The sequence below is a fragment of the Callospermophilus lateralis genome, chromosome 11 (genome assembly GCF_048772815.1).
Source record: "Callospermophilus lateralis isolate mCalLat2 chromosome 11, mCalLat2.hap1, whole genome shotgun sequence".
Classification (NCBI taxonomy): domain Eukaryota; kingdom Metazoa; phylum Chordata; class Mammalia; order Rodentia; family Sciuridae; genus Callospermophilus; species Callospermophilus lateralis.
The window spans coordinates 21,174,295-21,200,335 of record NC_135315.1 but is presented as its reverse complement, the minus strand read 5'-3'; the positions used below and the strand labels follow the sequence as shown (position 1 = coordinate 21,200,335).

At 40.3% G+C, this 26,041-nt stretch overlaps 2 protein-coding genes and 1 non-coding gene across 3 annotated transcripts; 1 reads left to right on the top strand and 2 right to left on the bottom strand.

Annotated features, from left to right (window-relative positions):
- Nucleotides 1-2,130: 2,130 nt before the first annotated feature.
- Nucleotides 2,131-2,430, bottom strand: LOC143410146 (keratin-associated protein 3-1-like). The gene has a single exon (XM_076870856.1). It carries the CDS (start codon nt 2,428-2,430, stop codon nt 2,131-2,133), a length of 300 nt encoding a protein of 99 aa, XP_076726971.1.
- Nucleotides 2,431-7,759: 5,329 nt separating this feature from the next.
- Nucleotides 7,760-8,053, bottom strand: LOC143410142 (keratin-associated protein 3-1). The gene has a single exon (XM_076870851.1). The coding sequence runs from the start codon at nt 8,051-8,053 to the stop codon at nt 7,760-7,762; it is 294 nt and encodes a 97-aa protein (XP_076726966.1).
- Nucleotides 8,054-14,607: 6,554 nt separating this feature from the next.
- Nucleotides 14,608-14,680, top strand: Trnal-caa (transfer RNA leucine (anticodon CAA)). The gene has a single exon. It is a non-coding gene; the product is annotated as a tRNA-Leu (tRNA).
- The last annotated feature ends 11,361 nt before the right edge of the window (nt 14,681-26,041 follow it).

The following is a 26,041-nucleotide window of genomic DNA, read 5'->3' as shown; positions in this document are numbered from 1 at the left end:
AGATGAATGTTTCATCTGACTGTATGCATCTCAAACATAGTTGCTTTATTTACTGATGATATAATTCAGGTTCTAGTGAGAAAGCATGAAGGCAGAATGAAATAGGGTTAAATTCACTTTCATTATTTTAAATACATCTATACTGAGTTTCCAAAGATTGTGTTACTGTTTTTATTTTTATTTTTTAAATAGTGTCTCTGTTTTCAAAGTTACACCAGTCTTGAAGTGAGTCAGACTATAAAATCATTGGAAGGAAAGATCCAGCCAGCTGCTATCCTTTGTGAAAAGTACCATTAAAAGAAAACTATGTTGAGTTTCACTGATTTTTACAATAGTGAGATACATACAGGGAATGAAAGAAGAAGCCACACATTTCACAGAGTAGCAGTGGGTTTAGAAGGGGATCTGACCGGATGCAGTTGAAAACTATGGTTTCCTAGAAATCATTTTGTCAAACAGGACTGACTTCCTGTTCAGCTTGTTTATTTCTTGGATCTTCAATGAGATTGTAAATTCCTTAAGGAATTCCTTATACAACATTCTTCAGTTCAATTGGCCTTGGTTTGCCTTCCTGGTGGTTGGCAGGTGAGGTAGTTGGAATGAATAATCTCCAGTGTGTGATGTTCTATGAATCCAACATCCTCCCACACCTCCTTGTGATCAGCACAAACCCATTCAGTTAGTGAAATCTAAATGACATAATTTTTTGGATAGCAAATGTTTATCAAATAAACACAAAGTAGAGATTGTTTGGTGAGTTGTTTCTGAGAGGCTCTTACCAAAACCAGTATATAAGAGAAGATGACCGAAAACTATCTGTGGAAAATACTAAATGTCATTGGGAAGTGAGTGTCATCCATTATTTGTAAGAAGAGCCTGTTCATGTTAATTAAGTTGGTTTAGGTTTTGCTTAAATATTGACATTTATCCTAAGTCACATCATATAGAAATGAAGGCGAGTCTCTTAGGTACTTTGTACCTACCTCTGCGACCTCCCTCAGATTGTTTCTTTGGCTTAAAATGTCCTTCTCTGATCCTGTTTCTCAAATCCTACTCATTCCTCAAGCTTCAGCTCACGTATCTCTTTCATGAAAATCTCTTTCATGAAATCCTTCCAGATGGTCTCATTCTTTTCTCTGTTCCCACACACTGTGCTGCCCATCTTTTCACTTAGATCTATTGCATTCTTCTCTGTACCATAGTCTCACTTACATTTGCCTTACTCTGATGCAAGATCCTTGAAAGTGGGAATGGTGTCTTAATCTTGCTTATCTCTTTCAAGTACCTGAGCCCATCCTTGGATCACAGTAGGCATTTGATAAATATTTATTGAATTGGATTAAATTGCAGATTAGAATGTGAGTATGTTGAATGTGAGTATGATGAACTTCTCTGCCTTTTAAAGGACACGTGTGAGTTTATTTAGATAGGCAGGAGAAAGATAAAAATTTGAAGTAGGCGATGACCTTGGAATTTAAAACACATATCTTGTCACCCACGTGGTTTTCCTCAGATATCAACATGTCCCTGTACAATTTCCTTTTTGGCTCTGAGATTTATGTCGATGTCATCAGAAAGTGTAATTCTGCTGGGTATATTTATGGCTTCATGATGCATGTGTCAAGAGTCGGGTAATTATAGCATTACACTAAGACAGTGCATGTTTTGGCAAGTAGTGGTGTTTATTTAGTTTTAAAGTAAGGACAATCAGGATAGCATTTCCCCCGCATTTCCTTGAAATCATTGTTCAAAATTGTGATACAATCCTTCTTCAAAATCAAAGGCACAAGGTCAGATCATCTTCCATAGAGCTTAGTTAAAGGACATTTTCTTAAACAGCCCTTATGATTATTGAAGTTCCTTAGGGCAATGTAGGCAAATTCATCCATCTTTTCTTTCTTTTTATACTGGGGATTGAACCCAGCGATGCTTTACCACTGAGCTACATTCCCAGTTGTTTCATTTTTTTTTTAATTTAGAGACAGGGTCTTAAGGACTTGCTTAGGACCTCACTAAATTGCTGAGGTTGGACTCCAACTTATGAAACTCCAGCCTCGGCCTCCCCAGTCTCTGGGAATACAGGTGTGCACCATTATGCTCAGCTGGGCAAGCTCTTTGAAACGTTTTTGGCTAGCAGCAAGAAGGTTCACACTCACAGGATTGGACGTAGGTGATGACAGAGATCCCATTCAAATTTGGGGTAGGGTGGCACTTGTTGAGCAGCCAACTTGATGGTACGTAGGCATCAGGCATGCAGCAGGGCGGGGGGCAGGTGTCACAGCAGGTGGGCTGAAGGAGGCTGATCTTGTGTGGGCAGGTGCTGGGCAGGCAGATCTCAGATGGACAGCAAATGTCAGAGGAGCAGATGGTGGTGGCTGGGCTAGTGGGGACATTGCAGCATCCTTGGAGACAGGAATCCGAGCAAGACATGGTGACAGTGGATCAGGTTGGTATTTCGTTGCCAAGGAAGGAAGATTTTCTTCTACGGAGTTGTCTCTGGTGGGTCTTTTATATCCACCTATTTCAGGGACGTGGCTTCTATCTATCTGAATGTTTCCTTATTGTTGTTTGCATAAGCCTACACAAATAACTCACTAGGTTACGTATCTGCCATGGGACTGGCTCTCCTTCAGATTTGTTTGGTTGTATTGCTGCATTCAAACTTGCTTCCTGTTGCCATTTCAAAATGGTGTCAGTACGGTTCTCCATGAACCCGTTGACACGTTTACACATCCATATCTGCCCTGGCTTTCCTCTGTTCTCCCAAACAGAATTTCTTCTTACAGGTGATCATTGTAGAGTGTGAAGAATCTAGAGTGATATTTCTGAGATAAGGAATGACCCTTCTCAGATTGTGTATCCTTGGTACTTGTGGGAAGTCAAAACCTGTGGTGCTTTTTTCTACCAGGTTCATGTTGGTGTGTTTTCACAAATTTGAGGGAATAAATGAATATTGAAGATACACCAACATATGATTCAAATATCATTTAATTAAGTACTTGGTAGGGGAATGGAGGGTGTTTTAGAGCTAGGTTTGAATTCTGATTATGATTTGTAAGACCAAGATCAAGTTCTTTAATCTCTATGGGATTCAGTTTTTTTTAAAAAAATATTTTTTTAGTTATACATGGGCACAATATCTTTATTTTGTTTATTTATTTTTATGTGGTGCTGAGGATCGAACCCAGGGTCTCACACGTGAGAGGTGAGTGCTCTACCACTGAGCCACAACCCCAGCCCCTGGGATTCAGTGTTCTCAAATACCAACTTTGGGGAAAAATAATAATTACGGATTATAGTTTTATTGCCAGGGTTAAATAAATATTAAATGAGAATTACTTATGTAAATCATTTTGTGTGGCCTGAACAAGTGATTCAATATATGGCAGGTTCTTCTGTGGCTACTATGAGAATTCCCATGGTAGAAGATAGTATGAAAGAGGATTGAGGTCATCAAAGAAACCTTAATGGAAAATTTGGATTAAGTTGTTTTTGATCATAAATACTTAGAAAAGAGGTAAGTAAGTGCATTATAGGCAAGAAAAGCAATAACATCTTCTATGATGCTATCCCACCCCCTACTCTCAGCCCCTGCCCCAGACACAATTGGCTACTCCTACTGTTGTGACTCTGGTGAACCCCATCTCCACCCATAGCACTTTGTACACACGTTGATTATCTTTGCTAGATTGCAATCCCCTGTAAAACAGGGACATTATCTAATTCATCTTGGTATCTCCAGTGCTAGCATAGTGCCTTGATTATGGGGTGGAATCTGGAAACTGGAATATACAGAATTAATATTTAAGGAAGGCAGTCAAATACTTACAGCTAGCATTTATTACATGATTTTTGGATCAAGTTTACTCAACATGCAAGCAAGATAAACTCATACATTTCAACAGAGAGAATTTTAATATAGGGAATTTGTTAGCTAGGTATTGGAGATCTGAAATAGCAAAAAAGGAAAACTGGGGTAACACAGAAAGCAGCAACCCGCTTGAGGGTTGGACAATGAAGAGAAGGGGTTAGGGTTATTTGAACCCAGAAGCTTGGAAGTGGGCCTGCAGAGCTGGGCTCTGGTTCTGGGTACTGCCTGGTGTTGCTCTTGCCTCTGAAGCTCATAGGGAGGCCCCGGAGGGCTGGGCTTTGGACCTTTGCAAGGAAACATCACTATTTTGTGGATGTTGGTGTTTCTCCGAGGTGCAATGACACTGGTTTTCAGAGTTCCAAAAGAAGCTAGAAACTAGAACCTTTGCTGCTGTCAGATGAATGATGGCTGCTGGGGCAACAAGACTCTTCTTCCTTCCTTGGGACTTGTAGGCTCCTTCTAGCGCCCTCTATAGGTAGAACCTTGTAGAAAATCAGCCAAAGGAGTCCTCACCCCAACATCACAGAGCAGAGTATAAAAAGGTAGACTTAGAGAGTTTTATTATTAGCACACATTGTCCTTACATGCAGAATTTTTAATTGCATATGTTTTAATTAATTTAATCTGCCCTACAGCTTTATGAGGCACGATTTGTTTTTAATCTTATTTGACAGTTGGCCACATAAATGATAGAGGTAAGATCTAAAGCAAGACAGACTTTCAGAGAACATGCTCTTGACTATTGTATCGAAGGCATAATTATGACTAGAGTGTAAGCTACGTGTTTCTTTAAGATCAGTAGCAAGTAAGATTGGGTGATAATGACTGTCCCATGTTATTCACGGTCTTAACAACCACCCTGAAGAGCCGAGCCTTGATTCAGTAAAAATAAAAATCTTGGATTGTTATCACGTTTTGAGCAATTCCATTTAACCAATATTTATTGGGCCAGAATCTTGGTCTGGCAAAGATACAGATTGAGCAGAGGGAAGGGCATAGAATATTTAACTCAAGGTCAACTGAGAGACTGGCTATGATCAGGGTCTAGATTATTCTAGAATGAAAAGAAAGTCCTGGATGCCAAGAACAATTTGAAGGAAAAGTGAAATGCCTAGGTTTTCTATTCCATTGTCAAGAATAAACAATTATTAACTTGAAGGGTAGTTTGTTCTACCTTGGTCTAGGTTTTATTGCTGCTCATTGAGAAAACTGAAAATGTGTTTGGGTGGCCAAATGTTCTGCCTTTCAATTCAAGGTCAGTGAGCCAGCCAGTGCTCCTGTTTGTCATCGATAGTCAGTACTTAAAGTCTAGCTTTAAAATGATTTAAATATGATTTATTCTCACTTTGGGAACACAAAGAGTTTTTCTTACACTCCTTGACTACGCTCATCTTGTCTTACACTATAATTACTCAGAGCAAGCGAAGTTACTGTGTACAACCAAATACACAATTTGAAGGGACAGCAGAGGATGCGCCATGTGGCATATGAATAAAGAGAGCCATGAGTTCTCCTGAATAAAGAGTCACGTGTGATTAAATTTCTCTTTGACATGTTGATGTCTGTAGGGGAGGTAGTGGACACAGAAGGGATTTCAGGTTCAGGCAATTCTAAGTTCAGTATTCTTTCTCTGTCACTTAGAATGTGTGTAACTTTTGGAAGGAATAGTCTTTCTTTAAATTTTTTTTTTTTTTTTAGTTGTCGATGGATTTTTATTATATTTATATGTGATGCTGAAAATCAAACCCATTGCTTCACACATACAAGGCAAACACTGCACCCCTGAGCCACAACTCTAGCCCAGGAATAGTCTTTCTCAACCTCAGTTTTTTTTTCACTTATAAGTTGGGGAGAATAATGGTAGTTGTGTGATTTTGTTAAGGACAGATGAGATTCTGCATGTAAGGCATTATAGGGCATCCAGTGGAGATGTCAGTTTTTGCTACTGAAAGCACTAAAAGTAGCAAGGTGGAATGGGGTTGGTTAGAGCCATGGGGTACTTGTTATATAGAGTGCTTCTGGGTGATCTGGAACCCAGTTTGTTAACACAGAAAATGATTTCTGAGATGATGTGATCAGCCGGTCCATTTTTCTGATTTAAGACCTGAGACCCAGAGAGCTTAAGTGACTTGCTCAGGGTCACAGAGGCAGCCCGCGGCAGAACTAGAACTAAGACACACATCTCTTGGGTTCAGGTTTTTCTTTTTAAAATTTTTTAACTAGCTAAGGGCTCTCACCTGCAAAATGTTCATAGAGGTAGTAGTAACAGCACACTTGGAGGAGTTATTCCTCGCACCCTTGACATGGTAAGAGTGGCTACCTTACATTAATCCTAAATTCCACAGTGATACTTATAAATGCATTTATGAACAAAATGAAGGAGTTAATATATTTTTATTGAAGAAATACATTTGGGAAAATACCTATTTCAAAAACGAAAAAAAGACGGCTTTTGGAGACAAAGCTGGGAACCACTGTGTGCAGTGATGGTGAGGGTCTGATGTGCGCTCTCACCATTAGTCTCAGTCAATGCTGTGGATGTGGTGGTTTCTACTCTGCTCATTTGAGCTGCCCAATAATCCTGAGAAATAAGCAGGACAGAGAATAATAATAAGAAAACGAAGGCTCTGGGAAACCAGGAACAGAGAGTAAACTACTGTAATAATGAGGCCATCAAGACTCAGAGAAAACAGCTGCCCCAAAGTCCTAGGGTAAATTCAAGAAAACATACAACTAGATCACACTCTGAGTCCTTCCTGAGAAGACCTCACTGCATTTGGATTTTTTTTTTTAGGCAACTAAAAGTTTTGTATCATATAAATTTGATTCTAAGAGGAACGGTATGTTTTTGCTTTCAGAATTAGGAGACTGGTATAAACAGAATACTGCACTGTGGTCTGATATTTTAAATATATTTCGATGACAGGATTGGTAAATGTCACTTGGACTGGTAAACTTGTAAGCAGAGTTATGACAAATGCAAGTCACTTGAGGGCATAAGGGAAGCCAAGGGCAGCAGAGCCCCACCAGGTCTAGCCAGCAGAGTTATCACAGGAGTGTGATACATGGTTTTAATCCACGTGTCCAAAAATCAGTTAATCACGTTCATTCAGAACTGATTTTTTTTTTTTCTGGAAGACAGCATATATTAAGAAAAGGATATATGTATGTCTTCAAATTGTTTTGTATTTTTATCTCAGAATTTTATGAGGACTCTTGACTAAGGGAGTGAAAATTACTTCTGCATGCCAGCACAATGATCAACATGTTTAGTTAATTAAGGAAGAAAGAAAAATCAATGGAAGAATCAATGGAAGCTAGACTTATTAAGTATTTTTAAAGTATTATATTAATTTCTAGATTCTAGCATACTGCCGGGCACAGTGGATGTCTTCAAAAATATCTATCAAATGAAAAGAGCCTCTAGAAGGACCTTCTGAATTTTTCACTTTTCAGCCCATTCAAAAAGAACCAGTATCTCATTTTTCAATAAATTCCACCATTAAAGCTCACATTCCTCTGGGGTGAATCCTGGGTAGTATAATAGCCTGATGTTCAGGTAGAGATAGACATTCCACTTTCCCTGAGAGGAAACAAAGAAATAGACACTCACAAGGCTATATTTGCTAAGCCAGAATGAAGTTTATTAGTGAAGAGTCAAAAATGGTCGTTTCTCAAAGAGCAGTGAAATCGCCTAAAAGAAGGAGGTCTCCCACTAAACCAGAGAAGCCAGGTGGTAGGAAGTCGGGCAAATCCTTAAGACTCAGCCCTGGGAAGAGCAGTTGGGATGGATGTAGCTCTGATGCAGGCAGGAGCAAGTGCTGAAGGCCAGCTGCGGTGGATGCCGCTGAGCAGCCATGTCACTGCACCTGTGGAAGACTTGGCTTCTTAGCAGGGCTCACAGGGGTTTTCACAGCCACGCTGAACGTGGGTCATCAGGTTGATCCCGCTCAGGCTAGGAGTTGGGTGGGAAGAGTTGAGCAGCCAGCAGGTTGGCACATAGGTATCAGGCTGACAGCAGGGTGGAGGACGGTTGTCGCAGCAGACGGGCCGAAGGAGGTGGAGCTCGTGGGGGCAGGTGCTGGGCAGGCAGACTCCACAGCGGCAGGATTTGTCTGAGGAGCAGATGGTGGTGGCAGGGCCGGTGGGGACACTGCAGCAGCGGGCAATACAGCAGGACATGGTGTTGGGAGTTGGGTTTTTGTTGGGTTGAGAGAAGTGTCTTGGTGTCTCGATGCTCCTCTCCTCTGCCCTGGCTCTTATATACCCACCTTCATGGGCGTTAGCCTATTACCCAAATTTTTTCCCCATGCTTCAGTTTATAGCTGTCTCCATAAAAATCCACCTAATTACTTAAGTGTTTATTACCTAAGACAAACTCCTAACCCCATAAAAGGGATTTAGGTTGTTTTGCTGACAAATTAGGACTCTTCACATTGGACAGGTGTCACTGCACGGGAGCTTCATTTCAGTCTTCAAAGGCTCTGGGTCATTATCTTCTAATCACTGCACATTGCTAATAATGGTGTGGTATGCCAGGTATCTGCAAATCTTCACCGTGAGGGTTTTTTTTTCTTCTTTCTTTTCTTTTTTTTGGGTGGTGGGGGGAGGTCTCCTTTTCAGATGGAGAGTGAAGTAGGTTTTTTGGTTGCTATTCTATTTAGTGTAAGCTTCTGACTGAAAAAAGTGATGATTTTTTTTTTTTTTTTGCTTTTTTCTTTGCAACTCTAAGAAGTTGAAATAAGACGAATGAATGGAATCTTAGAGAAACAGATTTTGGTTCTACAAAAGGAGACACTCCTGCCAGCTGCAACAAGTCATCTCTTCTCTTTCCCCTTTATACATGCTTTAGTGATAACTTGTCAGGGACACATGGATAGGCGTGATCATTTAAACCTCCATTCAACCACGTATGAATTAAGATTATTTATGATCAGAAGACTAATTGTATTGGGACATTTACAGGTGAAATAGTGCAGTATTGGCCAGAGTGAGTTCCATGAACTCTATTTCAAGGGACATGAAAGGGTTGTTTTAACTTCTTGGGAAATACTGAGTTTTTCATTGATGGGTCTCTCAAAGCCTTTACTATGCAAACATTCTCTGTGACTTTTCAATAAATAGATGGAACATGTGTCTTCCCCTAAACTTACTTGGTCATGGACTCCTTGTCACTTGTTTATTTTCATAGATTAGCTTCATAGTTCAAGTTTTCTCTAGAGCACCTTGGGGAGATTTGGTGATATCTTAGAGACTCTTCTGTCCAGGAGAAAAGAGACATTTCCAAATTACATCTGATCTACTAAAACCTTAATAATAATTTTTTAAAAAATAAATAAAGTCATAGCTTAGTATGATGTATTTGAATCCCTTTAGACTAGGGAAACTATTAAACCAGTAAAAACCTTTATAACTATTTACTTGGAAAAGCTTAAAAGTATGTAAATATTGATTTATCTTTGGATAAAAAGGCTCAAACTCTAAGGGCAGAGAAAAAAATACAACATAGAGGAACCAGAGGCCAAAAGACATGTAAATGGACAAGATTGTGGTTCAAAAAATGGTTATCATGCAACTGATTTCCTTTAGAATTCTGACTTTCAGAATAATTTTTGCAGTTTTTGTATCCTATGCTGGAATTGACTATCTCTTTGTCCCATCAACTGCTCATTGATTGAACATCTCTTGGAAGTCAGGAATCATGCAAAAAGAAGCAAATAAGAATCTGCCCTTGGGCTGGGGATGTGGCTCAAGCGGTAGCACACTCGCCTGGCATGCGTGTGCGGCCCGGGTTCAATCCTCAGCACCACATACAAACAAAGATGTTGTGTCCGCCGAAAACTAAAAAATAAATATTAAAAACTCTCTCTCTCTCTCCCCCCCCCCACTTTCTCTTAAAAAAAAAAAAAAAAAAAAAAAAAAAAGAATCTGCCCTCAAGGCGTCATCAAGAAGAGACAGAGAAGTCAAGCCAGCAAATGACAACCAAGGATTGTATGTATATCCAGGTTTTCTCTGTCATGATGTGAAAGTTGAGGGATAGGAGCCACTGACTACCTGAAAATTTTAGGGAACCAAAGGGAACATATTTTGGGTGGACTGTCTTGATCATCAGGTAGAAAGGAGCAGGAAGGGGATTTTGTAAGTGAAATAGTTGGAGAAATAAAAGGCCACAGGATGGGGGTTTGCTCATGGGGTGGTAAAAAGTGTTGATTGCTTGAAGCACAGATTCTGGATCTGAGTGAAGGGAGCCTTTGGAATGATGTGAAATGAAGTTGGAAAAGTGCGATATGCAGAATCTGTACTATGCCTAGTATCTTTTGAACTTTCCCTCATAGGCAATATGCATTCATTAAAGCTGTTAGAGCAGATATGTGAAGAGTAGACTTGCCCTTTGGAAAGATACTACAGGTTTTGAGCTGAAGCTCATCGTCATCATCATGGTCACTTCCCAGGCTTTAGCCACCACGCTGAGTGCTTTCATACAGCGTTTACAACAAGCCTGTGATGCACGCAATGGCGTGATCCTTGCTATTTTGCAGACCAGGAACCTGAGCACAGAGACGCCAAGTGACCAGTGAGTGAGTAGCGAGCATTTGAAATCACAGTCAGTGTGACTCCAGATTCCATGTTCACAATCATTTCATCCTCCCTTGTACTTTTTTTTTTTCTGAATAGAGAGAAATCTTAATTCATTTTTAGTTGAATATGAGGTTGGTGGGAAAGTTGAGGCCAGGTTATTGAAGGTCTTGAGACCATAAAGGAAGTTGATCTTCGAGCTCTTTTTCTTAATCAAAACCATCTGCTGTACCAAGGAGACACCCAAACACAGAGATAATGGTTGGCAAGATTCTTGGGTATTCTAGGGGACTGAAGAGGCAGGCGTGATGGTATCTTGGAGGGTAGTGTAGTTTGGTGGGGATGAGAAGAAAAACTTAGCTGTGATTTTTCATCCCGTCATTCAGTTTTGGGGAACCACTACCTGGGTAGTACATTAATTTCCATAATAAAACTAATATTCTGTTTTTAAGATTACTGGAACACCAATCCTCCACTAACACTTAACACTAAGTGAAATATATAGCATGTTTAGGTATAGTGCTCAGTATTTAGGTACGGCTCCTTCCTCCTGCCTCAGGACTCTATAAGATTACTATGCTCTTACTATGCTCATTTCCCAGGTGATGAAACTGAAAGTAAAGATGCTGAGTAATTGATTCTAAAATCACCCAGCCAGCTCTTCAAACAGCAGGGGCTCATGCTTACAAATAAAATCAGTACTTTATTGGAATTCCATTTAATATAATTGTAGATTATGTTCATTCTTTTTCTTTTTTCATTTATTATTTCATTCAACAAAATGCCCAGTAGCATGCCAGGCTGCTCTGCATAGAGCATCAACTCTTCAGAGAAGGTCCTTATTGTCAGGGTGAGGGGAAAACAATAATAAACAAAGGTGTACATAAGCGCTTTAGAATAAAATAAAACAGGGTAATGTGTCAAAGTGACAGGGAGGTAGGGCAGGGGTGTGCCTACTTTGGTTAGGGTGACTGGGGATGTCTTTGCCAGGTGGCTGGAAAGAAGGAGGTGAGGTCAAAGAGGCTGGCAGATGGCAGGTAATTCTTGCACATAGTTTAGATTTTTATTCTAAAGGCAAGAATCCACTGGATGCGTTTTAAATATATATATATATAATAATAATTGTACATATGTAGGGGGTACAGTGTGTTATTTTTTTTAGGTACCACAGATTGAACCCAAAGGTGAGTAACTGCTAAGCCACATCACCAGCCCTTTTTTATATTTGAGACAGGGTCTCACTACGTTGCAAAGGGTCTTGCTGGCTTTGAACTAGAGATCCTCCTGCTTCAGCCTCCTGAGCTGTTTGTATTACAGGTGTGCGTCACTGTGCCTGGCCTACAGTGTTTCATTTCAATACGTCTTCAATGTGTAGTGATCAGACTTGGGCAATTGGCAGATCTATCACCTTGGATTATACATCATTCATATGTGTTGGTAATATTCTAAATCATCCCTCCTAGTTATTTGGACATCTCCAATGACTTGTGGTCAACTCTAGTTATCCTACTGTAACACAGAACATTGGAAGTGATTCCTCCCACCCTGGTTGACTGAAAGTGGGGAGTGATGTGATTCACAGTGTAAGGAAAATGGAGTGCAGCAGAGCCCATATGGAAACAGGCCGAGAGATAGGAGGAGCCCAGGTGACAGGATGAGTGGTGATGCCAGTGGTCCATGAACTGATAAGAGGTGGCAGAGCTTGGGAGACTTTATTGATCCTAGAGGTGATGTCATGCTGATGATGGAGGGGATGTGTGGCAACACAGCCCACAGATCATGTCCAGGTCCAATTTGCTCAGAGGTGAGGAAGGCCTGAGAAAAAAAGCTGTCATCAGGGATGGGAAAGACAGTGTTGATGATGAGTCCCCTTGGAACCTACAAGGTGAGCAACCTGAAGCCCACAGGGGGAGCCGAGCTGCAGTGGGGACTTGGGAAGCTCCAACAGGGAGATGGAGATTTTGCTTACCGCGTGGTTCTTGGGCTGAGAATGAGATGATCCCTTTTATGTGCCTTAGTCAGGCTTGTTGTTGTGCCTTTCTGACACCCATCTCCCATCGACTCAGTGGATTTCTGGGTTGCTGCTGGGCAAACCCTCCCACGGCAGCATCTCCTGAGTCAGCGGGGAGGTTAGGAGGCTTCCCACTCCAAGGCCACTCCAGGTTTTTGAAGCCTGTTACAGTGCTTCATCCTTCCCGCAAGCAGGATGTAGAAACCTTTCAAGTTTGTCATCCTAATAAAAGTGCCTTTGAGTAAAACATTTGGTCTTTATTTCCTGAATTGCATGATCTTTTAACTTGCTGGTGAATTCCTTTATATAATGGGAAGAAAGCATGTCTGGTATCAGGCTGTCATTGACATCCATCTCTCTATTGCAGAATGACCACTTTGCTCTTGGCCAGGCATGCAAGGAAAGAATCTTGGGCTTGGGTTAAAGGGTGGACTTTGGTTTTTTCTCCCCCTTTGGATCAGAACATGTTTTTCTAGTTTTGCAGATATAGTCAAGTCTAATAAGACTCTGGCCACCTTATTATCTTGCACTGAAAATTACCCTCAAGTTGGATTCATTTAAAATGGAAGTAGTGGTGTTTTCTATTTGAGGACAGCTTATATTCACCATAGCTGTAGGTGTGTAACTCTTTTACCTTGTCTCATGTGGACTTACAGGAACTCTTTGCAACCTGTGTTCTGTCACATGACACATGGAATCTTTTTGCAAGTTGTTGCTTAGCAGCTTCTGCTGGCTGGAACCCTCGGTTTTCATTTTAGTTCTTACATATTATTGTACATTACAGAGTATATAGATTGTAACAGAGAATGATATAGTTAAGTAAAGTTTAAAAATATGTAAAGTCAACTTGGTGGGAAATGGACATTCAATAAAATTTAAGTGCCTAATATATACCCAGCACTGGGAAAATAGATTTTTAGCTATTTACTATGTAAAATCGAATATCAAGATATATAAACTTAAAGTTATTCTGTAGTACACTTAAGAGACTATATTTTTAAACATTAACTGATATTATAACTTAATATATTTTGAGTTTAGTTTACTAAATATATAGTTAGCTATATAGTAACAGCAAATTCATATAACAAATTCATATGGTTCTCCGTGCTTTACATGTATTATGTCATTTAAACCTCACAACCACTTTATGAGGCTGGTTTTAATCTATTTTAAAGATAAGGGAAACTGAGGCATAGAGTGGGTAAGTTGTTCAAGGTCAATAGCCAGGAAAAGTTGAAACTGGTCTTGAACCAAGGCCATCTGGCCTTAGTGTCTGTGTTCTGAATCACTGTCTGTTAACCTATCATCCCACGATTGTTGATTACTTTTCAGGAGAGAATATTGGTTCATTTTGCCGTCTTCACAGAGCACCTGCCATTTGCCTTGCACTGGGAGGAGGTTCAGGACATGCGAGGACAAGCAGCTCACAGGTGCACGCGCAGATATCTTGACATTTGTTGACATTCACAGGGTACACAGGTCTCAAAAACAAGGCAGAGGAGTGGGAAAGGGAGTCCAGTGGCAGGGAACAGCAGCAATAAATACACACAGTAGAAAGGAACAGACTGTCTTCAAGAAGCAGTGGGTAGTGTCTGAAAAACAAGCACGTGAGATTAAAGGTAGACAGGGAGGCTCAACTCCCTAGAGGAGGACTCTGAACCTCAGGTGGTCAAGGAATATGTTTTTCTAAAGCAAGGAAGCTCTGCTGTGAATATGGCTAATGCGATGATCGCATCAACAGGGTGTTTAAGGGATTTGTTAAATTATGCATTAAAATGTTTAATGCAGCTCCTGGAACATGGTAAGTGCTCCGCAAAAGGTTCTAGTAGGCGTGGTAGTTATTTTAAATAAGCCAACAGAAGCTGGAGCTCTTCTGTCATTTCCAGATATTCTCCAACAATGAGACGATCTGAGGTTAAATTCAGGAGTTTAGCCTTCCAGGCAAAGTCTTCTGCCTGGGCAAAGTCTTCATGATACTCTGTCCTTCTCAAGTACCTTCTGGCATGTGGCCTGTTTGGGGAGGTGGCCATCACAAATGCCCTGTAGGATTTATTGCCCAGGAGGGGTGGAGGCACTTCTCTATTAGCTTGAGGATAGAATTTCCCCCCATATTGTATTTCTAATTAACATCTGTGATTTAGGGCTGGGGACATAGCTCAGTTGGTAGAGTGCTTGCCTCAAAGGCACAAGGCCCTGGGTTCAATCCCCAGTGCCACCAAAATACACACACACACACAAACACACACACACACATATGTATATATATCTGTGATTTATATGGAGATAAAACATGAAATATGTTTTAAATGCAGTTGGACATTTTAACTGGAGAACAGGAGGTTATAGAACAGCATGTCATTGTAGTTGGTCTGTGTTCCTGAGAAGAAATTTAACTTCTTGGTCACTAGGGAAGAAGTATGCAAAGAAAGAAGACAGCAGAAAGGAAGGGGCAAGATATGAGGAAAAAGGCCCATAAATATTAACTGTTTGGGTTTTTAGGAGTGTAGATGTGTGGGATAAAGGTGGACCAATCCTCCAAATGGAGTGAAATGTGCCTGTGAGCAATCTCCTTCCTGTTTCCTCAGCTATTTTCCACACATGATTATCTGGCTATTACTACCCTCTCAATAGCCCAAAGGTTTTCTGCTCCAAAAGACATATTTGAATGAAGAGGATGTATAGGAAAAAATGATTTATTGAGTACCTACTGCGTGTCAGGAAAACAATTATTAATGATCTCATTTGATGTAGCATTACTGTGAGATACTGGAACCCTTTATTTGATAAATTCAAAAACTCTGGAGAAGACACAAGTAAGGTCACAGTCTGTCAGTGATTTAAATTTAGTTCTTTTGATTACTTTTCAGATCCTGCCTCCATCCCTCCCTCAGTGAAAAGCATCTTTAGGGTGATCAGAGTGTACAAGCTATACTCAATACAACATAAGATAGATTTGTTTTTGCTTAATAAATATTAACGCATGAAACAAGAGTTTATTATTACCTCCGTTTTGAGCTCTCATTTCTGTTCTGAACCTCTGTGTAGTTCTCTTGCACTTTGGTTTCTTTGGTTTTTTTTTTTTTTTTAAAGAGAGAGTGAGAGAGGAGAGAGAGAATTTTTTAATATTTATTTTTTTTAGTTATCGGCGGACACAACATCTTTGTTTGTATGTGGTGCTGAGAATAGAACCCGGGCCGCACGCATGCCAGGTGAGCGCGCTACCACTTGAGCCACATCCCCAGCCCCACTTTGGTTTCTTTGGATCATTCAAACAACAAGTGTTGCGGTAAAGTGTAAAAACACTAACCTCAGAGTTTCCTGATGTTATCTTTAGAATTCTACTATTTTGTCCCACATCCCAGTAGAGAACCTTGAATTCTTTCTGCTTTAAGCTCTTGGTGGCTCTTGATCTCTAACCCTGTCATTCCTTACTCTTCTCAAACTTCCTAATGCTTCCTGACCTCAGCTGCTCTGGAAATCCCGAGTTACTTCACTTCTTCACCCCACAATATTATTAACCCACTAGGATTTTTTCGAGGTGTACATCTTTTGAACAAGTGGATACTAATTACAGAAAATATAATTATAGTTCTTTACTCTGGCCCCCTTATGACCAAGATTCCTCTCATCCTTTTGGGAAAAGATTTGATTTGTCTCATCCAATAAAAATAAATACTATATTAAAAATTCAAGAAGGCCAAAGTCTTGAAAATTTTAACTGTTAGCCCATGAAAAGACAGGAGCTTTGACTTCTAGGGTCATGTAGTATATCAATTCTATTTCTATGTCTCATATTTGTAATTCAGGAACAGAGTTGAAAAAGAATGAGGTATGTAATATGCATTTATGAATTTGTCAGCACAAACCCTATTATTATGTATAACTATAAAGTACTGATAAAACCCAAAAAGAATGTAATTAGAAATGAATACACCCTATGTGGACTAAAACTTATTACTTTGGATTAATCTCTCTCAATCTCACCAAAATGATTTTACTTACCTCTTAAATCTCCAGACTTACCCAAAGCTTTCATGCTTTAGGCGACGCGATGAGTCACATTTTCTCTTTAAGAGTTTTCAAAGTCCCTTTGTATCCTTGGGCTTTTAATATTAGTTTTGCTAATAGGTGTTGAATAATCATGATGGAAAGCAGATTTATTATATTAGAGTTATGATTTGGGGGATGTTAGTAATCAAGTCTCCCTGGGATAGCCCACTTCCCAAAGAGGATTCTGAGGGAACTGATGGAACTTTTGTAACCACAGAACTCAAGGTGCTGAGCTTCCTACTTTCTCAACCAGATTCTGTCTGACTCAAAATGTTCGCTTCTCTGGCTTTCACCCTCCAAAGCCCAGAGATTCATATTTTCTACCCATATCCAACTGCCGTAATTAATCAAAATCCCTAAGCAGAAAGTCTGAACAAATTGTTCACTGAATAATCTTAAATTTTAAAGGTAATAAGAGTATAACAGGACCCAGGGAGGAGACAAGTACCACACCCATTATTTGGGCTGAATGAATTTTATATGAAGAGTGCTAGTTAGCTAGGTGATAGAAAGGGTTGAAAGGACCTTGAGGTATCACAAATGTAGGAGCTGTAGTCGTTTGAAAGGGAAGCTTCAAAGCCTGAGCTGTCAAGGGAAGAGGAAAGTCGGTAAAGCTTCACAAATGTCAAGAGGGACAGGGGTTGCCCTGTGCAGAGGAGGACAGGCTGGCTGGAGCTGGTGATGGAGGAGGGCTCAACGAAGCTGTTCTAGGAGTGTTGAGAAAACTGCAAACTGAATCCCGGGATCACCATGGCAAGAGTCTGCACTTGCTGGAGTGAAGCAGTGTAACTGGGATGACAACCCACTGGCGTAGAGTTAAGCAGAACCAAGGAAGGAAAAAGTCCCTGCGCCCTCTTCCAGTCCTGCGGCTTTCCTCTCTCGCCCCCTAGCGGCAAAGCCGAGCAGAGCCGCTGCAGAGCGGCAATGGGGTTTTTTCAAAGCTCAGTACCCAAGGGCACAGAGTAAAATGGTCAACCCCGCGGCTTCGCAAAGAGCCACACCAGTCTTGACTTCCAGTTCCTTAATTTATTTGTCTCTACCTGAGTTTGGGGATCAGTGTTGGATCATATTTCAGTTTTTCCTTATGTGTTGAATGACTAGAAACAAACTATTTAACCTCTTTTAGGTTTGATTTACTCGTGTACAAAACCAAGATAACAAAATCTGTTCCACAGGATGCATGTAGGTATTAACATTAGGCTCACGGGAAGTTAATGTAGTCTGTGGTCCAACATTCGGAGTAAAGGGAAGACAAAATGCACAAGGAGGAATATATTCAGTTTGTACAATCCTTGCTTCTATGGTTGGTTCTGAGGCTGTCCTCCATTACAAATATGGAGAGTTATAAATACTCTTCTAACACCCATTTCATACTTTCTTTACCTTTAGTCAGGACCTCCTGCTGTTGGGGTTCTTAACCTTGTAGGTGATGTAAACCTTCTCTCCTGAGAAGGCCCTGCCTGTTTTGGTGTTAGTTTCCCATTAACTTTTACCAAGCATCAAGTTAATACCCTGGTTTCCAGATACAGCCCTTTCTCCTCCATTGTGTGGCAGCAACCCAAACTTTCTTTTGGGAGTCAGGATCAAAAGCCAGTGGAGTAACCTCCTTCTTTCTCTGTGGTTCAGGGACACCAGGAGCCCCCAAATAGCTAGGTGGAGGTCTTAACATCTAATTCGTTGTTTTCCCTCTTGGTGGAAGCCTCTTCCCTTCCTAGGAATCGAGACCTCAAAATCAGCAGAACACAAAGTTGTGGGGCAAAAAAGCAAGCAAAAAGAAAAATAAAATCTGCTTCTGGATTGCTAGGTATAATAGAGCAGTTACTTTCACTTCCACCCTTCAATTCTGGCTGTGGCAAATAAGGTCTCCTATGCTGGTCTTGGATTCAGAGCCTATTCTACACTCTGCAAAGAGTGTGTCACCTCTCCACAGGTGCCATAGCAGTCTTTGGGAGGCCATTGGGCCTTTTCATTAGGATAGCTGCTTTGGGATAATGATGGATGTGTTAAGATAAGTTAATTCCACAGATATGGACCTATTGCTGCATTTCTTTTGCTATGAAATGAATTATTTGATCATAATCAATGCTATATGGAATCACATCATGGAAGATAAAGCATCTCTTAAGCCTAGGAGTGATGGTGCTCTCAGCCCACGTCCATATCCAGAATGACTCTTCCAATTAAGTCAAATGTCTCTTTCTTCTATAATGGCAGAGAGTGAATGTAGTCAACTTACCAGAAGCTGGGTAGCTGGTCCACCCAGAGGATGTGCCCAATCAGGAGGTCATTGTTAAAGAGTGCCTTTGGCAGATACTCACTGATAGAAGAATCCAGGTCAACAATGAGAAGAGGGAGTCTTATGTTGTGAGGCCCTGGCATAAGCTTCATCTCTGCCAATATAGCCAGTTGGTACACGGTCCACTGAGCAAGCACAGATATGACTGGCAGGGGCTGATTGACATAAATAGAACATGCCATTTTGTCTACCTGATTATTGGGAGCCTCTTCTGCTGGGGCTGCCTTTTGGTGAACATTCACTAGGAACAAGTGAACTTTCATACTCTGTGTCCATCATGAGAGCCATTTGAAAGCAAAAACAAACAAACAAACAAACAAAAAAAAAAAATGGGGACAGACCTCAATAGACCAATGATGTTTTATTAAGCACTGGGTGGGGGGCACATTTTCAGGAGAGAATATGGCAACTGGTTACAAGAAGGGTCTGATTTTTATAGGGTTTAAGTAAGACTTGAATCATAGCAGAATGCGTGGGTTGGGCAATCAGGGAGAACAGTTGTGCAAGTTCAAAGCCCAGGTCAAGGGGAGTAGTTGTGAAAGTTCAAAGCCCATTGTTTTCCTTCTCTCCTGGGACTCACTGTCCTTCTTTTCCCCTGGGGGTTGTTGCTCCCCTTTTTCTCTAGGGGTTATTGTTTTCCATATCCTCCAACATCCATTTTCCAATGTCTTCCCTAGACCTCTTGACACCGATATGGTCATCCTGTGTCCCGAGTCTCTGGTTGTCCAACAGAACCACTCGCAATTACATAAGAATTGCTGGGAATCTGTATTTCTGGGAATCTTTTAATCCAGACAATTTGGAAAACCAAAAGATCACTTGGAAGTCTTGCCCAGTGAGAGAATTTCCCTCCCCAACTGTTCTTCAGGTCCACTCTTGAATGGGTTTGTAATAATGAAGTTATCCATTTTCAGGTGTTTCCAGTATTATCATCTAGAAACTATCTGCAAACCGTTTATTTTTCCTTCTCCACAAACTGCTCATAAGGAATTACCTGTGAAACCCAGTATGTGAATCAAGGAAGGGGAGACAATGTGGTTAAGGGTGGTGGCGAAAGAGTTTGGGCCACTGCTCATTCAACTTACTTGAACCATTTGGATATGCTCGAGCCTCATCTCTCGTATAATATTTCCACTCAGATGCACTGCTCTTGTGCACACCCAGCCTTTTGGCTTGGTGGGCCAGGTGACAACCAGTTCATCATAAGAAGATCAGCTGGTGGGTCATTCTGTCTGTTCCAGAAATTCTGGATCTCTTGTAAGCCAGAAGTAGTTTATTGAAAGGAGAGTAGTTCTTTTCAGAAGAAGCTTTTCTCGAAAGTCCCATAGGTCTGCTCTGGAATTCTGCTCTTGGTGCTTACCAGAAGCTACATCTGGTAACTATATTTTTCACAGACACTTGGAGCATCACTGGGTCTGCTGGCCTGGAAGGCTAAAATGAAGTAACAGTTTGCATTGTACCTGGGCTTGTCCTCAGTGCCTTCCCTTAACTCTTGTTCCCCCTAAAAATCAGCAACATTTTGAATTATCCTGAAGTAGGTTGAAAAGCACACTCAAGAATACCCAAAGACCAGCAGGAGTTGTGCTTTCTAAGGGGCAGCATTCTTTTCTTTCATCTTTGAAAATAGGTCATAACATTTTCCAGACAACTGGGCTTTTAAGAAACTTCACTGAGATGGTGAGCTTAATTTTTATATATTTTTTTCCCTGTCATCCTGGAGTTCAGATATGCTTTTCTAAGACATTTGATGTACTTGCTACTTCCTGTTCATGGGATGTAATCAGCATGATGTCATCAATGTAGCAGAAGGATTGTGATGTGGTGTGAAATGTCAAAATGATTAAGATCTCTTCCACGGCTATTATGACAGAGAAGGGTAGTTGACATAGTCCTGAGGCAATCACTTGGAAGATTGCTATTGGTGAGACTAGGTCAAAGCAAAGTACTCTGGTTGTCCTGATATGGAGAAAAAGGCATTCTTTATGTTAATGACTGCATACCAGGTGCCAGGGGCTATATTAATTTGTTCCACTAAACACACTGCATCTGGCTGGGCTTGGTGGCACACATCTATAATCCCAGCTACTCAAGGAGGCTGATGCAGAAACACAAACATACAACAAAAAAACTACATTTGGAACATCAACTCCAATCGGGGTCACCACCTGAATCAGTTTAAGTTAATGATATGCAATTATTCTATTATTCTCCAAGATCTGAGTGCTTTCTCTATGGGACAAACAACTGAGCTAAATGGGAAGATGGTATCACTATCCTGATTGTTTTCAGGTCTCATAATGGCTTCCATCTTCACAATTCCCCCAAAATTACAGTATAATTTTGACTTTACTATCCTTGTATTGAGGAGCACTTCTGGGGTGTTTCTTCTTGGCCTTTCTTACCATATGAACTTTATTCTTCAGGCCACAGTGCCAGTGTGGGAATTCTGCCATTCGTCAAATATGGTTGTTCCAATTTAGAAATTCACACATTAGGTTACCAGCCTGCATACCAACTGTGTCCACTATGACTTAAATGGGGATTTGAATCCGATCTTCCCTGGCCACTGCAAGCCACCACTTTTGTTGGTAAACCAATGGCATTTTGTGTCATTAGGAATTAGTGTCAACTCAGTGTTTCATAAGTATTGTGATGGCAAAATTTCATCTCCCATGGTCTCCAGCCCTGGTACCATACCCATGAGTATATTATGTTGCATGACAAAAGGGACATAATATCATTAAAATTGCTAGCCATTTGACATCAAGATAGGGAGAGTATCCTGGATTATCAAGGTGGACCCAATACAATCCCCTGAACCCTAGAAAAGCAGAGCATTTTCCCAAGATGAGAGCAAAGAAGTTAGAGAGATGTTTGTAAAGGGAGATGTGGGAAAAATTAAAAATGTAAAAAGGACATGACGCCATTGCTGGATTGAAGATGGAGGGGGCTTGGGGAAAATATGAGAAGAAAATGAACAGTGAGCTTGGAAGAAGACCCAACCCCCAGATGAGAATCATCTGACTTAACTGACTTTTTAATTGTGCAACCCTATAATTACATTTAGTATCCCATTTGGGGCAATATAAATCAGTGGCTACAGAAAAATAAATGATTTGTTTAGAGCTTTCATTAACTCTTCTGTAGGTTTCTGATTATGACTCTACCTTAGATGCTAAGATCTTGAGTTTATCATTTTCTGTCTGAAAGCACTACAGTGTAGAAGGAGAAGGTGTCCTCCTTAGTGGCCCTGATAATCATCATGACTGTCCTAAGAGTCAAGCAACCACCTGGGCTCTCAAGCCATTTGTTTCAGTAGGTAATTTATTAAAAACCAACCAGAGTCACAGCTGTGATGCAATTGCATGCAATGTGTCCTATTTCCTTTTGACAGGTTGTTTAATACTGTGTCCAAACTCAGGGACTCTACCAAAGTGATCACCAAATCCCCTCCCCACTTTTATTGGTACTGTGGATTGAACTCAGGGCCACTCAACACTGAACCACATCCCCAGCCCTATTTTGTATTTTATGTACAGAAAGGGTCTCACTGAGTTGCTTAGTGCCTTGCTTTTGCTGAGGCTGGCTTTGAACTTGGGATCCTCCTGCCTCAGTCTCCTGAGCTGCTGGTATTACAGGCGTGTGCCACCATGCCCAACCACCAAATCCCCCTTTAAAATTTTTTTTTTATTAGTTGTTGTATTTATTTGTATGTGGTGCTGAGAATCGAACCCAGTGCTTCACATATGCTGGGTAAGTCTCTACCACTGAGCTACAATCCCAGCCCCCTAATCCCTTTTTTGGAGGTGTACTTTCTGGGACCACCCCTGGTACCAACTTTTGTATGAGGTAAGAAGAAGAAAAAAAGGCCCAGTAAGAAAAAGAAAAAGAAATGCCATTTATTTGAACAGAAAAAAATTTAACATAAAGAATTATTAACTAGCTCAAGAGTTATTAACTAGGTAATCAAAAGAATAAAAAGAAGACTAAGTTATCACAGAACTAGCCAGGACAGGAAAGTCTGCAAATCTACTGGGTCCACTGTGATTCAAATGAGGACTAAGATTCCAACTATCCATGGTCAGTGGGATCCTTGATTAAAGAAGTGCTCCCACTTTTACTGTGGAATTTACAATTTATGTACTTTTGCCATCCATGAACCATGTATGTACCTCTTTTTGGGTGTCCTATGTAAGAGCTTACTGCAGTCTATTGCATCCCATGATAGCTAGAAATGTTCTAGGTTTCAAGTTTTGGAAACCTCAATGAATATTGGCTTGATTAAATAGAGCTTACTCTTCTCGCAGAAAGGCAGCTGCCAACATTGATTAAAATGCTGTTCAAATATATCAAGTTATTGTCTCTTCCATTCTCTTGGTATGTTGTAGCTCCATGCATCAGATCTGTAGCATGAAGAGGAAGTGGAAGTGTAACCAATGCATGTTCCTTTTATCTAAAAAGGAAGGTTTTTCTCTGAAACTAGCTGACTGTTCTTTAGGTCTTGTTGCACTGTCCCGTGTCTCTCTATTTCTGCAACTTTATTTATTTTTAATTTATCAGCTTGTATTCCAGTGTTGGATTACAGACATCTATCTTCAGGGCATGGTAGGCAAAGCACTTTTTTATTGTTTCCATGTTTTGCTTTTTTTTTTTTTTCGGTGGAGGGTACCAGGGATTGAACTATCAAACTACATCCCCAACCCTTTATATATTGTCTTTTGAGATGGGATCCCACTAAGTTGCTTAGGGCCTCACTAAGTTGCTGAGGCTGGCTTTGAATTTAGGATCCTCTTGCCTCAGCCTCCTGAGCTGCTGGGATTATAGGCATGAGCCACTGTGCCGGGGCTCCATGATTTTGCCTTTTATAGAATGTCATGTAGTTAGAATGTATAGTATGTAGACTTTTCAGACTTGTTTCTTTCACTTAGCAATGAGCATTTAAGATTCTCCCATGTGTTTCATAGTTTAATAGCTCATTTAGTTTTAGCACTGAATAGTATTCCATTGCATAGATGTCCCACAGTTTATTTATCCATTTTTCCTATTGAAGGCCATCTTGGTTTCTTCCAATTTGGGGCAATTACAAATTAAGTTGCTGTAAACATTGACATGAAGGTTTTATGTGGACATTAAATTTTCAGTTTATGTGGGTCAATATGCAGGAGCATGATTCTGGCTTGTGTGGTAGGAGTATGTTTAGTTGTTTAGTTTTTTTTTTTTTTTCCCTACCACTGACTATTATCTCCAACCTCATAACCTTTTCTTCTTGCAAAACTGAAAGTCTATTTCCATTCAACAATTGCTCATTTCCCCCTCTCCTGGCCCTGGAAATCACATTCTACTTCTGTCTCTAGGAATCTAAGAATGTCACATAAGTGAAATCGTACAGTATTTGTCTTTTTTTTTTTTTTTTTGATGACTGATTCATTTAATTTAACATAATATACTGGAGATTCATGGTGTAGCATGTTTCAAAATTTCCATCCTGTTTGAGAGTGAATAATATTCCATTGTCTGTACACTCTGTTTTTCATTTTCCATCCGCCTCTCAGTGGGCATGTGGTCTTCTTCCATCTTTTTGCTATTGTAGATAATGCTGCTATGAACATTAATATGCAAACATCTCTTTAGATTCAGGCCACTTAATTTTTTAAACTATTCCTCAATTATTTGAATCTGTATGTAGCTTTTTTAGTGAAAAATTTTATTGGTGCCTATTAATTATTCAGAAGAGTGAGTTTCATTGTGGCGTATTTGTACATGCATATCATATAATTACATCAATTTAATTCCATAGTAATTCCCCTTGCCCTCTACTTCCCTGGCCCCTGATTCTCTTCCTCCATCCTAAGGGTCTCCCTTAGGTTTTCATGAGATCCCCCCCACTTTTTTTTTCCTTTCCAGTTTCCACATATGAGAAAACAAACAACAAACATAGGCCCCTTCATTTTCTGAGTCTGGCTTATTGCTTAATATATGCTCTCCAGTTCAATCCATCTTTCTCCAAAAGACATGATTTCATTCTTCTTTATTGTTGAATAAAGCTCCATTTCATATATAGACCCCATTTTCTTTAGCCATTCATCTGTTGATTGACCCCTAGGCTATTGTGAGTTTGCTGCTATAAACATGGGAATGCATGTATATCTAAAGTCCACCGTCTTTAATTCTTTTGGATAGATATCAAGAAGTGGTATAGCTGGATGATACAATAGTTCCATTTTTAGTTTTCAAGGAAACTTCATACTGATTTGGTGCAGTCTGGCTGGGCACAAATCACGAGCCACTGAAGCAGGAACAAACTTTATTTCCGAACACCTGTGAACGCCATGCACGCAGCCTTCTCCCAGGACACACCACACCAACCGGAAATCCCTCCTCCGGAAATCCCTCCTCTCGAACTTCCCCAACCAATGGGAACTCTATAGGAATCCCCGTGAGAACTCCAAAGTAGCAGGCCGAGGTGGACAGCAGGGGTCTAATATATAATTGAATACACAGCTTAACATAACCATTATCATCTCAATGGCTTGCTGGCATCACCTCTGGTTCTGGCAAAAATGCCATGCTCATTCCAACTGGGCTATGGCTCTCAGCACTGATTTCCATAGTGGCTGTATTAATTTACATTTTTATCCCAACACCCTGTAAGGATTCCTCTGTCTCTGCATTCTCACCAGCATTCATTGTTGTTTGTACTCTTGATGTTTGCCATTTTAATTAGAGTGAGATGGGATCTATGTGTAGTTTTTCAATTTTTCTCTGTATAATTGTTGGCCATTTGTACTTCCTCTTTGGAGAAATGTCTGTTTGGATCATTTGCCAATTCTTTTGATTGAGTTATTGATGGATGGATGGATGGATGGATTGGTATGAAGTTTTTAGAGTTGTTCATGTATTCTCGATATTAACGTTCTGTTGGAAGAGTGACTGGTAAACATTTTCTCCCATTCTGTAGGTTCTCTCTTCATGCTGTTAATTGTTTCCTTTGCTATGAAGAAGCTTTTAATTTGATGTCACCCCATTTATTGATTCTTGTATTATTTTCTGAGCTAGAGGAGTCCTTGTAAGTCACTGCCTAGGCCTAAACGTTGGAGTGTTTCCCCTATGTTCTCTTCTAGCAGTTGCAAAATTTCTGTTCTTGTTCAAAGGTCTTTGACCCATTTTGATTTGACTTTTGTGCAAGTTGAGAGATAGGAATCTACTTTCAAACTTATTTTACATATGGATATT

Coding starts and splice junctions, on each gene's coding strand:
- LOC143410142 (XM_076870851.1), bottom strand. CDS start 8,053: ATGTCCTGCTGTATTGCCCGCTGCTGCAGTGTCCCCACCGGCCCTGCC.
- LOC143410146 (XM_076870856.1), bottom strand. CDS start 2,430: ATGTCTTGCTCGGATTCCTGTCTCCAAGGATGCTGCAATGTCCCCACT.